This window comes from Canis aureus, chromosome 8 (assembly GCF_053574225.1).
Source record: "Canis aureus isolate CA01 chromosome 8, VMU_Caureus_v.1.0, whole genome shotgun sequence".
NCBI lineage: Eukaryota > Metazoa > Chordata > Mammalia > Carnivora > Canidae > Canis > Canis aureus.
The window spans coordinates 34,886,026-34,903,217 of record NC_135618.1 but is presented as its reverse complement, the minus strand read 5'-3'; the positions used below and the strand labels follow the sequence as shown (position 1 = coordinate 34,903,217).

The 17,192-nt window shown below is 39.1% G+C and overlaps 1 protein-coding gene across 1 annotated transcript; it reads left to right on the top strand.

Annotated features, from left to right (window-relative positions):
- Positions 1 to 322: 322 nt before the first annotated feature.
- On the top strand, positions 323 to 8,937 carry TAF13 (TATA-box binding protein associated factor 13). Its single transcript, XM_077905732.1, has 4 exons — positions 323 to 445; positions 1,306 to 1,384; positions 5,242 to 5,339; positions 7,589 to 8,937. Exons 1-4 carry the CDS (start codon positions 419 to 421, stop codon positions 7,757 to 7,759), a joined length of 375 nt encoding a protein of 124 aa, XP_077761858.1. The 5' UTR covers positions 323 to 418; the 3' UTR covers positions 7,760 to 8,937.
- The last annotated feature ends 8,255 nt before the right edge of the window (positions 8,938 to 17,192 follow it).

The following is a 17,192-nucleotide window of genomic DNA, read 5'->3' as shown; positions in this document are numbered from 1 at the left end:
ACCCCAGTGATACGTAGCTTCACAGCCCCGAATCAGGGAGCGGTGATTCCATACGTAGAAGCCAATTCAGGGCCACAACATACACACTGCCCAGTCTACGATTTCCTTTTCTTTCCTAATACGTAATCAATCCGTGATCTTGATCACAGAACCTGCGGCTCATCCCCCTGTCCGCTTGCACCTGCCGTTAAGTCTCCGCGCGATCTCCTCGCGGGTTGGCCGACTAGGCCCCGCCCCGCCCGGCTCGGCCCCGCCCCCGCCCCCGCCCCGCCCAGCCCCTCCCGGTTAGGCCCCGCCCCCGCCCCGCCCGGCTAGGCCCCGCCCCTCCCCGCCCCTCCCGGCGCGTCACCGGAAGTGAGGCAGAGGAACTAGTGAAGCGGCTGCAAGCGAGGCTGCGGCTCCTAGGCTGGCCGGCGGCATGGCCGACGAGGAGGAAGACCCTGCTGTGAGTGACCGCCGCCGTTCCCACCCACCCGTTTCTTCATTCCCTGGGGGACAGGAGCGGAGCCTGAGTTCAGATTCACCTTAGCCAGTACACTGGAGAGAGTTCGGAGACTTCACGCCCAGCTAGCCTTTCCCTTCGGGTTCATCTCTTAGTACGTGGGGCAGGACGTGAAGAGTAGGACGGTGGCTGCTTGCTTCTGCTTGCTTCTGCTTGCTTTTGCTTTTGGTGTCTGTCTGCTGGACACTCCGAATCGCCTGGAAAGCCATCCGAGGACAATGCTAATTGTTTGTTAGCGCGCTTTATGAACCGATACTGCAGCTGATAACAAAACTATGTGCTTACTGTAGAGTTGTGGGAAAATAATGGACCGAAAATCAGGGAACCTGGATTTCAAAATCTCTTTTATCTCTGAGCCAGTTTCTTAACTTTGAGCCTTTGTTTACATGTCAAAAAATGGGGTTCAGGCTTATTGGAGGGAAGTTCCTAGTCCTGTGTAAGCGATGCTTAGTAAATACTAGTTTGCTTACTTTGATTCAGTACCAATTCTTAATAGTAAAAACTGTAGTAATAGACTAACTAGTTGGTTTAAAAAAAAAAAAAAGTATGGTCATCATAACTCTTCCAGGAGAGGCAGTAGGATTATTTGTTAGGGACATCGTAGAAGCCATTCCTGCGTAAGTGGAAAGTTGGACTGGATAGTCATTAAGGTTCTTAAAACGCTGAGATTTCATGATTTTTTGCTGCTTGCTTTAGGCTTTCTGGCACAATATCAGTGTTAGAAATGAAAAAAAAATTAAACGTTAATTATTTAATAATCAAATGCAGCACTTGACATTTCACATATACGTTTTAATTTGTAGTTTGAGGAAGAAAATGAAGAAATTGGAGGAGGTGCAGAAGGCGGACAGGGTAAAAGGAAGAGACTTTTTTCTAAAGAATGTAAGTAATATTTGACAATGATTCAATTACAGAGAATAAAAACTTTTTTTTTTTTTAAAGATTTTACTTATTTATTCATGAGAGACACAGAGAGAGAGGCAGAGGTGAAGCAGGCTCCATGCAGGGAGCCGGATGTGGGACTTGATCCTGGGACTTCAGGATCATGCCCTGGGCCAAAGGCAGGCGCTAAACGGCTGAACCACCCAGGGATCCCGACAATAAAAACTTTTAGACATGTTTATTCAAAGTAGATTAATGTTCTCCGTGGGAACAATATTCTCAGACTTGCCCATAAAACGTGTTTAACTTCTGAATCAAATAGTAGTGATCCTAACCCCAATTTGTGTGTGTGTAGGTGGGTGGGCGTGTATATGCACTTTTCTTTTTAATTGAAGAAATGTGATCAGTGTTTCAATTCAGGGCCAAAAAACATACCTCCATTTTTGTGTCCCTTACTATTGCAGCAGAACTCCTAGACTACAAGTCTAAGGTTATGATGGATCCTGGAACAGGTACTGATGGTAGGAATTAAGTTGGGCCTTCGGACTAAAGCATTGGACAAGACAGAAAGGTGATGAGTAGTGTAAGACAGTACAGTGGCATAGAGATTGTAATGTATTGGTTCTCTAGTGTATTCCCTCAATAGATAGGCTTGACTCTTTGGCAGCAGCAAGAGGGAGAGCTGCTGTTCCTAGTGACAGTCAAAGCTAGTCCCTGAAAGGCACTGTGAGAATGTGCTCTCCATCCTGTGTCTTTTACATGTAGTTATGGCTGAGTAGTGACAAAGGAGGCAGCACATGAATATATGGTTTATTTATGCTGGGTCGGACTGAATGATTCCCAAATGCTCTTGAAACTGCAGTCGGTATATATTTATATTTTTTTAATGACTCAAATCCTCCGTATCTCAATGTCTCACCTAAAGTTGACCACTCCTTAATCCATCTTTGATACTCTTTATTCTGTTTTTATTTCTTATATCAGCGTAAGAAGGGGATTTCCACGGCAGAGCATCCCAGACTGATGTTTGCATTGTCACTTCTTAGCAGAAATGTTTGTTCTGCTTGGCTTGTTTTATTTTTGTGATGATAAGAGTTTGGAATATTCACAGCCTTCTCCTTGTCTTACTTTAATCTTGTATAATTTATTGGCTGACATCTGTTATCCGAAACTTTGTTTTTTTTTAATTGCTACTTTATAACACAAAGTTTCAAATAATTCACTGGTATTTGTGTCTTTACAAACCCTTTAACCAAATGCAGTTAACATATATACTGGTGAATTATGCTCATCAAAATGTTAATGACAAAGTATCTTCCTCAAATATTTAAGGAAAAATAGTAAGCTTGCAATGGAGAATCCTGGCAGACAAGTAATGTCTAAAGTATTAGCTGATGATCAAAGTCAACATCACCAGTAATGTATAACATCATGTACCTCCAATATGATGCATTAAGAGGGCACCTCACCTGTATGGTACCCTTTCTAGTAATGAGTACCCACAGTCTAATCATGAGAAAACACCAGAGAAACTCAAATTGGAGAACATTCTACACCATCACTAACCAGAATTCTTCCGAAGGGTCAAGGTCATGAAAAATGACCTTAATTTGAGAAACTGTCACTGATCAATGGAAAGTAAGGAGGCATGATAACTAAATAGTGTGGGATCCTGAAATAGAAAGAGGACATTAGTTGAAAAACCGGTACTGGGGATCCCTGGGTGGCTCAGCGGTTTAGCGCCTGCCTTTGGCTCAGGGTAGGATCCTGGAGTCCCGGAATCGAGTCCCGCATCAGGCTCCTGGCATGGAGCCTGCTTCTCCCTCTTCCTGTGTCTCTGCCTCTCTCTCTCTCTCTCTCTCATAAATAAATAAATAAATCTTTAGAAAAAAAGAAAAACTAGTGCAATCTGAGTAAGTTCTGTACTTCTATAAATGTTAATTTCTTAGTTTTGGTAAATGTCTGTGGTTCAGTAAGATGTTAAGGGGAAGATGGATATAGGGTATTTGGAAGCCCTTTACTATTTTTGCAACTCTTCTGAAGTAAGTCCGAAATTATCCCACCCCACCCCCCCCCAAAAAAGGAAAAAAAGTCATAATCCAAAAGAGAAAAAAAAATACTGGCTCTTGTGTTCATTTTTGTACCCCCTATATCTGGACCTAGGCCTGGTGTACTTCATTCTCCTTTCAGTTGGACCAGCTTGTACTCATTTCTTCCTTTGAAGTGTTCTAGGAGATCCATTTTTTTCCCCCTGTACTTAAAAAAGAGTACTAGTCTTAAGCTAACAGCTTGATGAATTTTAGGTATTTACATATACTTATAATCACCCCCAGATCAAGATACAAAACCTTTTCAACATTGAGAGAGGTTTTTTTTTTTTTTAACATTTATATACTCCTTTCAGAATCCAGTAAGAGTTGATTATTCTTTGCAGAAAAATGTACATACACAAATAACATAAAATTTTTGCATATAATTTCAGAAGGGCTCAAGGATTTCTCAGAGCATGTCCATAGACTAACTGGGAGTTTAGACTATAGGATGAGAATCTATATGGATCCCATCTGCCTTAAACTACCAAGAAGTGTAATACTGTAGAGGGTAGGAATATAGACTCGAGCCAGATCAGCTGCTTTCAAAAGTAGGTTCCAGGGGCGCCTGGGTGGCTCAGTGGTTGAGCATCTGCCTTTGGCTTAGGGCATGATCCCAGGGTCCCGAGATCAAGTCTTGCATTGGGTTCCTTGTGGGGAGGCTGCTTCTCCCTCTGCCTGTGTCTGCCTCTCTGCATATCTCTCATGAATAAATAAATAAAATCTTAAAAAAAAAAAAAAGTAGGTTCCATCTCTTGCTCTATGTAACCTTGGGCAAGTCACTTAGGTCAGTCAGTGCCTCAATATTCTCACCTATATAGAATAAGGATAATAATTGTATCTACTGCAAAGGATTGTTGTGAGGATTAAATGGGTTATATATGTGAAAGGCTTAAAACTATATGCCCGGTAAATAGCTGTTAGCATTTTTTTTTTTTTTTTACCCTGTATTAGTTTTTTTTTCTCCTCTTTTGCATTATTTATTTTTTAAACATTTTATTTATTTATTCGTAGACAGAGAGAGAGAGGCAGAGACACAGGCAGAGGGAGAAGCAGGCTCCATGCAGGGAGCCCGACGCGGCACCGATCCCGAATCCCCAGGATCACACCCCAGGCCGCAGTGGCACCAAACCGCTGCGCCACGAGGGCTGCCCTGTTTTGCATTTTTTAATGGTTCTTTCAGATGAAGCCTGAAAAGAGTTTGTTAGCAGAGCATTGATCTAGGAAGTAAACTGTCAAGATTCCACATAGTTTGCTTTCTCCTTTTGATTACCGTGTTCTTCATATAAATAGTATTTGGAGTATTTTCTCTCATGTCCTTTTTCCCTGTGTTAGTGTTAGAAAGGATTTTGCCTTCTCTTTTCTGATGCTCCATGCCCCTCCCACCCACCAACACCATAAACACACAGAACACTCTCAGTAAGGGCTGAGCCATTGCTACTTATCCTGTCACTGCCATGGAGTTTTTTACTTAAAGGTATCCCAGGGTTGTTAGTGAATAGATGATAGAAGTTAGGGAAAGAATATTGATGTCAGGGCTCAGTAACTGGGAGGGAACAGAAATTCCTACTAGGGAAGAACAGGAACAGTTGGTTATGAAATGTGGTTAAAATCTTTTACATCAAAGTCCATACTTGAAGATGACAAATACAGTGTAAGTATACGTTTATACAAGTATCTTCTCTAATTTGGTCCATTTCTAATTTGAAAAAGTATCAGTAAGATTGTTAAAATTGTTCAGGTAAACAAAAATGACATCTTTTACAGTGCGATGTATGATGTATGGGTTTGGGGATGACCAGAATCCTTATACTGAGTCAGTGGATATTCTTGAAGACCTTGTCATAGAGTTCATCACTGAAATGGTAAGATTTCTTTGTAATTGGTCTTAGTTACTTGAGTAATATATTTGAAATTCTAGCTTTTAGATAAGACTAGAACTTTGCCATCCTCTTGAAATAAGCTTATCCATTTGAGTGCCTTTTTGTGGAACTTACTGGTTATTATTTATCATTAAAGATACATAGATATGTAAACATACATGTATGTAGTATATGTATACATACAATATTCTACCCTCTCAAAAAAAAAAAAACACAATATTCTACTCTCTCCTGAATTTTATTCCTAAGGACATAATTATAAGATCCTTGAATAAAATATTAAAATATTAACCATAATCCTGTCATCTAATGTAAGTTTCCCCCTTCCAGTATTTATTTAAATGTATACAATGCTTACATAGTGGTAATCATGGTAAATATTTATTTTACTCAGTTTTATAGTATGTATTTCTTATATTCTAATCACAATTATTTTAATAGTTACATAAAATTCATTTAAGTTGTTTTCTAATATATTTAACCATATCTCTCTTATATAAATCATTTGCAGATTATTTTTCATTGAGTAGGTAATTTTGAATGATCATATTCATGAAATGTCCTCCCATCTCCTTGTATATACTTACAGGGATGGGGATACTGAGTTTGGTTGTGTTCCTTGACTTTTTCTATTTATTTATTTTTCTTTTTCTTTTTTTTATTTTTTTATTTTTTGTTCCTTGACTTTCTACCTTGTATTATATTATAGATTATTTCTGCATCGGGCTCCCCTCAGGGAGCCTGCTTCTCCGTCTGCCTGTGTCTCTGCCCCTCTCTCTCTCTAATAAATAAATGAAATCTTAAAAAAAAAAGATTATTTCATTAGTACAGAATAATAGAAGTAAAATTCCTGTGAATATTCCAGAATATGCATTTTTAAAAATTATTTTCCATTTATAAAAATAATATTAAGTTTAGGCGATATTAAAAGGTTCAGGAAAGAAAATAGAAATCTGCAATCCTTCCACCTAGAAACCACTTATGCTGAGACTTTGCTGAATATTTTCTTGGTTTTTTTTTTTTTTTTTAAAGATTTTATTTATTCATGAGAGAGAGAGAGAGAGGGGCAGAGACACAGGCAGAGGGAGAAGCAAGCTCCATGCAGGGAGCCCGATGTGGGACTCGATCACGGGTCTCCAGGATCACACCCTAGGCTGAAGGCAGGCACTCAACTGCTGAACCACCCAGGCTGCCCTTCTTGAGTTTTGTTGCACGTATTTTTAAACTTTATTAAATTGAAATCATATAGTATATTTAGTCTTAGAGCTTGCTTTTTCAATTAGATAAGTAGAACTCTGACCCCCAGGTCGTTGCATAACACTGTAATATTTTTAATGGCTTCTTAATATTGACTGGATATGCCCAAATTTTTTTATTTAATGCCTTATTAAATACTTAGTTTCCCCTTTTTTAGTCATTAGAAATAATGCTATGATGAACCTTTGTTTTTGCACAGGATGAATATGTGATATGAGATGAGATTTATTTGAATTTGAGAAGACCTACCACTATTTATCAGGTACTGAGACAGAAAGCTTTAATGAAATGTGCAGTTAAAAAGAAATTACAGAATTATTTTATATAAATAACATAAAACAATAACAAAAAACAAAAAAGAAACCAATAATTTGGGCAGCCCGGGTGGCTCAGTGGTTTAGCGCCTGCCTTCAGCCCAGAGCATGATCCTGGAGATTCGGGATCGAGTCCCGCATTGGGTTCCCTGTGTGGAGCCTGCTTCTCCCTCTGCCTGTTGTCTCTCTCTCTCTTTGTGTCTCTCATGAATAAATAAATAAAATCTTAAAAAAAAAAAATCACGGGATCCCTGGGTGGCACTGCGGTTTGGCGCCTGCCTTTGGCCCAGGGCGTGATCCTGGAGACCCGGTATCGAATCCCACGTCGGGCTCCCGGTGCCTGGAGCCTGCTCTCCCTCTGCCTATGTCTCTGCCTCTCTCTTTCTCTGTGTGACTATCATAAATAAAAATTTTTAAAAAATCAATAAATTTGATAGCTTTTATATCCTTAGTATTGTAAGATGTTTATAAACCATTAAGAGAAATGTTGCTGTAATACAGTAGAAAGTGGATAAACGACATGAATAGAAAGACAATTTACAAATGAATAGCTATAAAAATTAGAAGAGAAAATCTTCAGGTTCACCAATATTAAATAATTGGAAATTAAAAGAGTAAAATACTAGATTTGTTTTAAGTTAATTTATTTCTTTGTAATAGACTCACAAGGCAATGTCAATTGGAAGACAAGGTCGGGTACAAGTCGAAGATATCGTCTTCTTGATTCGAAAGGACCCAAGGAAGTTTGCTAGGGTTAAAGACTTGCTTACTATGAATGAAGAATTGAAACGAGCTAGAAAAGCTTTTGATGAAGCAAATTATGGGTCTTGACACTTTCTGTATTTTCTGAAGCTTCATTATTTTCTGGGGAAACCGTGTATAATAATTGTATATTTTCCACAGTAAGGTCCCAGTATCTATCCATGTATATCCAAGATGGAGAAACAAAGTTTTCAGCTTTTATTTTCAGATCTTCAATTTTAGAGCGAAATTTGAGCCTTGAATTGCCTGCCCTTATATGACTATACTTGAATTACTTGTTGGGTTTTAATGACCACATGTAAGTTGAAATACCTTGCAAACCATGCAGTTCCTTCTGACTTTGACCGTCTAAATGATGAAGTAGTATTTATGTGTTGAGTGTATTTGTGCCATTGTAGGCTATACAATAGCTGTTTAATATATGAAATCTAAAGGGCACCTTTGATTATGATTGCTAAGATGTTTCATGTATTCTAAAGTTTTTAGACTACAGAAGTCTAAGAAATTATTAAGAGAGTGAACTGGTTTGCATTTTTTTTTAAAGGAGAAGGTAATACAAGAAAATAATAGTGTTTTGGAGGAATGTTTATTGGTCTTAAGATATTTGTTTTTTAATATTCTTTAGATTACAAGAATGATTTTTTTGTTTGTTTTTTTAAATGAAAAGTTTCATGTGAATTCTTCCGTATTGGAAGGCTTTGATTTAAAACCTTTTGGACTTAATAATGAACTAGTTGTCAAGTTTTAAGAGAACTCATTTTCCTAGGTCAGATTAAAACTTCTGAAAATAAATACTTTCAGTAGTAGAAATGGTGTTGCTTAAAAAGCTGATGGCAGGATAAGCATTTGAGATAGTGTTTTATTAACATGTTTGTTAGTAATTGTTCATTGTGGAAATGTGTACTTGACTAAAATTATATATGGCTATGGAAACCACTTTTGTAGTTCAGGATATACCATTTTTGTGTGTGTTAAGCTTATTAAATTATTGCATTTAGATTAAAATAAGAAACTGCAATTAAGGGGATTACTGAATATTTCTCTGTGAAATAATGTTTTGTGTGCTGCTTATAAACATAAATCAGTATGTAGGAGAATTTCACTTTCTTAACCTGTTGATACAAGGAATAAAATGAAAAATTAGGTTTATAATTGAATTTGACTGTGATTTATCAGCTTTTTCTCCCCATTACTAGTAATATAATTTTGGCTGCTTAATTTCATTAAAAATCATTTTTTCTATATTATTCTTGTAGTCCTTCTGAATTGATAATGGGATTCAAGATAGCTGGGCTGATCTTTGTGTTATTTAAAAAAGCAAAAACTGGGGTTCCTGGCTGGCACAGTCAGTAGAGCATGTGACTCTCAGTCTCAGGGTCATGAGTTCAAGCCCCATGTTGGACATGGAGCCTACTTTTAAAAAACAAAAAACAAAAAGGAAAATCCAATTGAAAAGCTACTCCAATCTAAGCTGAAATCAAGAGTGCAAGTAGAATAATAAGATCTCAGCGTATCACTTTTTGTTGATCAGGGTATACTTCACCCTAAAAAAAGAACTGGTAATAACTAGTGGGCAGCCCCGGTGGCTCAGCGGTTTAGCGCTGCCTTCAGCCCAAGGCCTGATCCTGGAGACCCGGGATTGAGTCCCATGTTGGGCTCCCTGCATGGAGCCTGCTTCTCCCTCTGCCTGTGTCTCTGCCTCTCCCTCTGTGTCTCTCATGAATAAATAAAATCTTAAAAAAAAACAAAAACCTAGCACTAGGGGAGCTATACTGGTACTTGTCTTAGTTAGCTAGGGCTGCTATTACAATATCATAGACTGGGCAGCTGAAACAACAGAAATTTACTTTGTCACAGTTCTAGAGGCTGGAAGTCTAAGATCAGAATGCACCATGGTTGGGATCCAATGAAGGCTCTTCCTGGTAGCTTACAGACAGCTGCCTTCTCACTGTGTCTGTATTTGTCTGAGAGAGCTCTGTTGTTTCTTCCTCTTTTTATAAGGGTACCAGTTCTGTCAAATCAGGGTTCCACCCTTACGACATCATTTAACCTTAATAGCCTCCTTAAAAGCCCTATCTCCAATATAGTCAGGTGGAAGGGGAGGGTTAGGGGCTTAAACATAACAAATTTTAGGGGGTTATAGTTTAGTCTATAGCAGTGCAATTAATCTTACTATTTCGCCAGTCACACTGGCACATAAGTTTTTTATGGGACCTTGTAGATTGCAAGTGATAGAACTTGACTTAAAAATAGCATAAGCAGAAGAGAGGAATTTATTGGTTTATCCAACTGAAACAAGGGAAAGTGGGGATGAAGTTGATTCCCCAGAGTTGACTGGATTTAAGAACTTGAGGATTGGGATGCCTGGGTGGCTCAGCGGTTGAGCGTCTACCTTTGGCTCAGGGCATGATCCTGGGATCCCGGGATTGAGTCCCACATCGGGCTTCCTGCATGGAGCCTGCTTCTCCCTCTATCCATGTCTCTGCCTCTCTCTATGTGTGTCTCTCATGAATAAATAAATAAAAACTAAAAAAAAAACAAAAAACAAAAAACCCAAAACTTGAGGATCAAGACTGTGTCCATCTTTATCCAAATTTTGGTTTTACTCTCTCAAGAACCTCTGTGTCAAGCGAACATGATAGCAGTTCTAGGGTTTCCATCCATAAAACTGATCCAGGGAGTTACTTCACTTACCAATACAGAAAATCCCCAGTATTGAGGGTAGTAGGTAAGAGCTGAGTATTATTAATGAGAAAGGGAAAGAGAAGCTGGGCAAACAAAAATAACATGTGCATTGACTCGATTCATGAACTTACTTATTTGAATTCTAAACTTTTTTTTTTTTTTAAAGATTATTCATTTGAGAGAGAGAACATGCAAGCGCACGAGCTGGGCGAGAGGCAGAGAGAGAGGGAGAAGCAGACTCCCCACTGAGCAGGGTGCTGGATGCAGAACTCCATCCCAGGACCCTGGGATCATGACCTGACCCGAAGGCAGAAACTTAACTGACTGAGCCACCTAGCCTCCCCTACTTACTTGAATTCTAATAGTAAGGTAATATGGCTCCCTTCTAATGTCTAGAGCTACACTGTAATATGGTAGCCAATAGCCACATGGGACTAAATATACTAAATTTACTTCATTCAAATTAAATAAAACGAAACCTTCAATTCCTCAGTTGTACTAGCTGTATTTCAAGGGCTCATGAGCCCCATGCCTAGTGGCTGCAGCATTGAACAGTGCAGATGCAGAACATTTTCATCATCACAGAAAACTATTTGAGTCAGTGCTGATTTGTAGTGTTCAGGTGCTTTTTCTGGAGTCAAGTCACTTAAAAAAACTTACTATGAAAAATCTCAAGTATACACAACAATAGAATAGTATTGTGAGCCCTTGTCTTCAACAATTAACCTTTGCCAATTTTAATATCTATTCCCCTACCTTTTCGGGGAGAAGGGAGGTATTATAAGGCCAGTCACAGCTTTCATTGTATCATTTCAACTATAAATTCTTCTGTATGTCATCTCTAACAAAAAGTTTTAAAAGATAGCCAAAATACTATTATCATACCTTAACAAAAATTAACATTAATTCCCCAATACTCGATTTAATAATACCCCATCTCTGTTTAAATCTAATTTGTCTCAAAATATCTTTTGGAGTTTGTTTTCTATGGTTTCTATAACAGATTACTGTAAATTTAGTGACTTAAAACAACACTAAGTCATTATCTTACCAGTTCTTTAGGTCAGAAGTTTGACATAGGCCTCACTGGGGCTTAAATCAAGCTACTGCATTCCTTTCTGGATGTTCTAGGAGAGAACCTGTTTACTTGCCTTTTCTGGCACCCAGAGCCTGAATTCTTTGGCTCTTAGTCCCCTTCTGTCTTCCAAGTTAGCAATGTTCCATCTTCCTTCCATAGTCCTATCTCTCTGACCACTGCTGGGAAAAGTTCTCTGCTTCTAAGGATCCATGCAATTATATTGGACCCATCTGGATAACCCAGAATAACCTCCCCGTTTTAAAAGCCTTAATAACTTAATCATACCAGCAAAGTCTCTTACCATGTAAAATAACATATTCACAGGTTCTGAGGGTTAGGATGTCAAAGTGTTCGGGAGGGGCTCTTGTTCTACCTCCTACCATCTGTTTGCAATATAATCTAAACAAGGTGTCACCCATTGCTGTTTGATTACCCATTGCATTGGGTAGGTCTAAATTTCTGTTAATCTCTAATAGCTCTTCCTCCCCCACTTAAGTGAGGCTCTCTAAAAAAATCATACTTTCCTTTTTTGGCTAGCATGTTTATTTGATGCTCAAGCAGAACATCTAATTTATGATTCTCTTGAAATTGGTTTTACTGTATTTAAACTGATTTTCTTAAAAGCTGTAATATTCTCAGTGTAGAAATTTTTAAGTGGGGCAATAGCTCACTTGGCTTCTCATCAGTCGAAAGAAGTGGTGTCTGGAGAGTCGCTTGGCCACTTCCCAAGAGGCCTCAGGAGGTTGCATTACTTGGGTGAATATGTAGTCCAGGGTTTGATTTGCATCACTGCAGACTTGGAAACTGATTTCACTCGCAAAAGGAGAGCACATCCATGTTTCAGGGTGGACTTCGAAACCAAGCTTGTAAAACCAATGTATGAACATGGATGCCAATTTATAGATATAGGTAAAACTTGCATGGGTTTGACCAGCAAATTCTTCCTCATCCTAGGCAGACAATGTGGGGAAATCAAAATATAAATATGAAGGTGAATCAGAATGAGGGGAGTTAGATGAATGCATTGCTTGGAGCATCAGGTAAGAGAAAGAAACAGAAACAGGAAGAATGGCTTCCCCCAGAGCTTGAAGCTGAGCGCCATGTTTCCTGAGGAGCAACCTTCAAGATTCCTTTGTTACTAACACTGGAAACTTGGCTTGAGTTTTTATTTTCAGTGACAATACCCATCCAAGCCTGGTCTGTTTGTGGCTTTCAGGTGGCTTGTATACTTCTACTCTAACTTATTCAAATGTTGAGCTCAGAGTTAATTCAAAGAGGGCAATTTTACTTCCAGTATCTTCAGGGAAACTTCAAAGTTGCTACCAAGAGCTGATACTTCTCACTGTGCTTGGAAATCATGAACTTTTTTTTTTTTTTTTTAAAGATTATGTCTTTATTTGAGAGAGAGAGAGGGAGGGAGGAAGGAAGAGCATGAGCAGGGCCTAGGGGCAGAGGCAGAAGCAGACTCCCCACTGAGCAGGGAGCCCGACACAGGGCTCGACCCCAGAATACCAAGATCATGACCTGAGCCAAAGGGAGACACTTAGCTGACTGAGCCACCCAGGTGCCCTTTAAAAATAACTTTTTAAGCACTCTGCCTGTATTCCAGAACATTCCCGATTCTCTATACCTGATTTTCTTAGGGTCCCTATGTTTACCTTCTTAACACAGAGACTTAGAGGTGGATGACCAGTGAGCAAGGTGTTAAATGTGTTATAGACTGCTGTTTTTCCTAGATCTTAGTGAATGATTATATGACCTAGACTGTTATATTATAGGATAGGATCACAGAAAACATATTGATATATCAGCAAGTACTTATTAAGCACCTATTTTATTTGAGGCATAGCACAGATATGAGTTGGCTGTATAGTATCTGGATGAGTAGAACTCTAAAGTTATAGAGGTAAAGTAAGGAGCAAATTTCTTTTTTATAGATTTTATTTATTTATTTATTTCATTTATTTATTTCACAGAGAGAGCACACAACCACACAAGCAAGGGGAGCGGCAGGCAGAGGGAGAGGGAGAAGCAGGCTCCGTGCTCAGCGAGGAGCCCAAAGCAGGGGTCAATCCCAGGACCTTGGGATCATGACCTAATCTGAAGGCAGACGCTTAACTGGCTAAGCCACCCAGGCACCCCATGAGCAAATTTCTTATATGTTACCAGTAAGAGTTTCAATCTGAACTTTTGTACAAAACCCTAATTCATGTGTAATTTGTAGCATTGAGACTTCGGTTCACATGCTCACTTTATTGTACTTACACAGAAAGCCTGGTAAACTACTTTGAACTTGGGTGTATTCTTTTAGGATAGGAAGAACAAATGGTAAAACAAAACATTTTGTCATGTGCTTTTGTGTGGCTATTTATTTTTTTAAAGATTTATTTATTTATATAAGAGAAAGAAAGTGGGCACATGTGGGGTGGGTGGGGAGAGGGAGAGGGAGAGAATCTTTAGGCAATTTCCCTGCTATGTGCTGAGCACAGGCCTGACTGGGTGCTCGATCCCACAACTCTGAGATCAGGACCTGAACAGAAATCAAGAGTCAGATGCTCAACCAACTGAGCCAAGCAGGTACCCCTGTGTGGCAATTTTAGATAAATAACTGTAAATTTAGTAGGAAAGAGCCTATTTAGTTACTGACCAAATTCTAAAAGAGATGCTAATACTGTACTTAATTTCTCTGAAATAGGATTTTTGTAAGTATTTTGGGGGCATGATACCTACCTAGACTCATTTTCATGAATCTCATGTTTTTCTTTTATCTTTCTAGCAAGTTCTTTTTTTTTTTTTTTTTAAGATTTTATTTATTTGTTCATGAGAGACACAAGAGAGAAAAACAGAGACACAGCCAGAGGGAGAAAATGGCTCCATGCAGGGAGTCCCATGTGGGACTCGATCCCGGGACTCCAGGATCATGCCCTGAGCCGAAGGCAGACGCTCAACCACTGAGCCACCCAGGCATCTCCCTTTCTAGCAAGTTCTACTAAATAGTTTCAAGATTCTCACTAGTAAGGTATTAACCTTATCCTAAAACAGCCATTCCAAATTATGCTGCTTCATGTGATTGATGTTTTATTAACATTTATTAACCTATAGTTTCCCCTTTTATGGATTTTGACGTATGTCAATGACTTCATTAAGGTAGGATAACTTTTTTGTGGCAAAACAAAATATTTTCAAATTTTTACTTTTGTTTTCAATATAACATCTTGGGTGCCTGGGTGGCAGTCAGTTAAGTGTATGCCTTTGGATCAGGTCGTGATCCCAGGGTCCTGGGATGGAGCTCCTAGTAGGCTCCTTGCTCAGCAGGGAGTCTGCTTCTCCCTCTTCCTTTGCTCCTCCCCTTGCTCCTGGGCGTCCCAATAAGTAAAATCTTAAAAAAAAAAAAAAAAAAAAAAGAGAAGTGCTGGTAGACCCAGGTATTCCACCTACATAATCCTTAAGCCTATTTGAAAGAGAAGCAGCAGTGATGGTATTTTGTTTGTTCTCCCAGAGCCGGCAGTGCCCTGGCTCTAAAGCACACAGCTCTTTGGTGTGTGTATTTACGTGTATGTGTTCTAAGAAGGAGAATGGAACTTTTAAAATAAGTGCTCCTATACCTGCTGAACTTCCCCTGAACAGCTTGAGGCAAGATTTCCTAATTTAAGCTTGTGCTCAGATTCCTTTCCACTGTTTGGAGAAAACCAGAAATGTCTATTTCCCTTTTTAGAAATGAAATTTGAGAATCTTTATTAAAAGGGGTCCACCTTAGCCTATAGGCATTTAAGTCACAAGGTACCATGAATCATTTCCACAAGTTAGAACCTGCATTTTCAAATGATGCCTAACCTAGTTCCTGATCCAGAGTAGGCACTGGATATGTATTTGGTGAATGATTGAGGCAGTACCTTGGAATCTAAGGACAGTCCTTCAACTAAGAAAGCCTTGTCCTTTCTGAACAATTTGCTGCTTTGCAGCAACTAGAGTGAAAGACAAGAAGATCTAATCTTAACCAGTGTGGCTGAGTGTAGAAGGAAAGGTGATACTGTAGTCAAACAGCTATTAAGGTTGTAGTGTAAAACTTGATGTTACATTAGGAAGCGAATATATAGTCAATGCATTTATCACTGAACAAGTGATGAGACATACCAGATGTCTTGTATTTCAGTGTCTGGTTCCTTTCTATCCCCCATTCCCTTTTTCTGGAAATATAATGGTTACACATTTGCTTCTAACAGTTCTGATGACTACTTGTTGAAAATTTAGATCCACATAACACTATATCACAGGATATGGGGGGGGGGATAAACATGAATTAGACCTCTTATCCCCTCTACCTTGTCAGAATAAGGTCACTTTTTCAAACTAAAAATTCCAGTTGATACACTGAAGTAGAGTCCAAAAAGAAGGGTTTAAGAATCATAATGGTTAAAATCTTGGCTCTCCTACAGATCAGCTGTTTGACCTTGGGCAAATTATTTTCCTTAATTTCTAAAATGGGAATAGTTAACAGGCATCTTAAGGGAGATTGTGAGGCTCAAGTGAGAACATAGGCAAAGCACTTCATGTTATGCTTAATATGAATGCCCAAACAAGTCTAGTAACAGATCAGGTTCTTCCTTTTGTGTAGTGCCCTGCCCTTAATAGGTGTCAAATGTTTGTCAGATTGTCCCTGATTAATAACCCTTTGTAGAGCTAGTTGAAAATTTAAATAAATAATGCTTGGTTCTTGCAACTGGTACTGTTTGAGAATTAAGATCAAGAAGTGGGGTACCTGGGTGGCTAAGTGGGTTAACTCGTTTGCCTTTGGCTCAGGCCTTGATCTCAGGGTCCTGAGATCCAGGCCCACATCTGGCTTCCTGCTCCACAGGGAGTCTGCTTCTCCCTCTGCCCCTTAACCCCTGCCACTTCTCTCTCTCTCTCTCTCTCTCTGTCTCTCTCTCAAATAAATAAATACAATCTTAAAGAATCAAGAAGCAGATTCTCAGATGGATTATACTGGCAAAAACTATACTGGCATTTCTGGAATATATCTGACCACTTTTTCAATTTAAACATTCTGTAAAATTTTGTCTTGTTTTTTTTTAATATCAAGACCCTGGATGACATTAACTTGTGTTTATATTTATTTGCCTGTCACTACTTAGTGAGAAAGTTCTGAATGAAGGCTTTCTTCTACGAGTTAATCAGGCCTAGGCAATCCAAATTGTGCATAAACTGTTTTCCCTGAATTTGTGAATTTTTTTTAAAGATTTTATGTATTTATGAGAGACATACACACAGAGAGAGGCAGAGACCCAGGCAGAGGGAGAAGCAGGCTGCATATAGGGAGCCTGATGTGGGTCCCAACCCGGGAATCCGGGATCACGCCTTGAGCCAAAGGCAGGTGCTCAACCGCTGAGCCACCCGGGCCTCCTGTAAATATTTTTCTTAGAACCGTTCCCTCACACAATCGCTTCTTTTATCTTAGGTTGGATTAAATCCTTCCTGTTCAGATATGTTTTTGATGTTTATTATCACCACTCTTTTCCCGAGTGAGCTTCGGGAGAGCTCACTCTTGGCGTTGGGCCTTTATGAGGACAAGGCTCTTACAGGTTTGTATCACTTTATTAGCTCTTCTACATGGTTATACCCACTGAAAGCTCAATTCAGCTCGGTGAAGCATCACGTAGATTTGTAGAATTACTACTGCACCAGTGGGGTAGGAAAGTGAGTTGTCAAGGACTTACACCAAGAAGGGTAATAAAAAAACAA

Excerpts from the sequence above, each read along its gene's own strand:
- TAF13 (XM_077905732.1), top strand. The coding sequence starts at position 419 with ATGGCCGACGAGGAGGAAGACCCTGCT. Across the intron at positions 1,385-5,241 it reads GAGACTTTTTTCTAAAGAAT|TGCGATGTATGATGTATGGG; the intron begins GTAAGTAATATT and ends CATCTTTTACAG. Across the intron at positions 5,340-7,588 it reads TAGAGTTCATCACTGAAATG|ACTCACAAGGCAATGTCAAT; the intron begins GTAAGATTTCTT and ends TCTTTGTAATAG.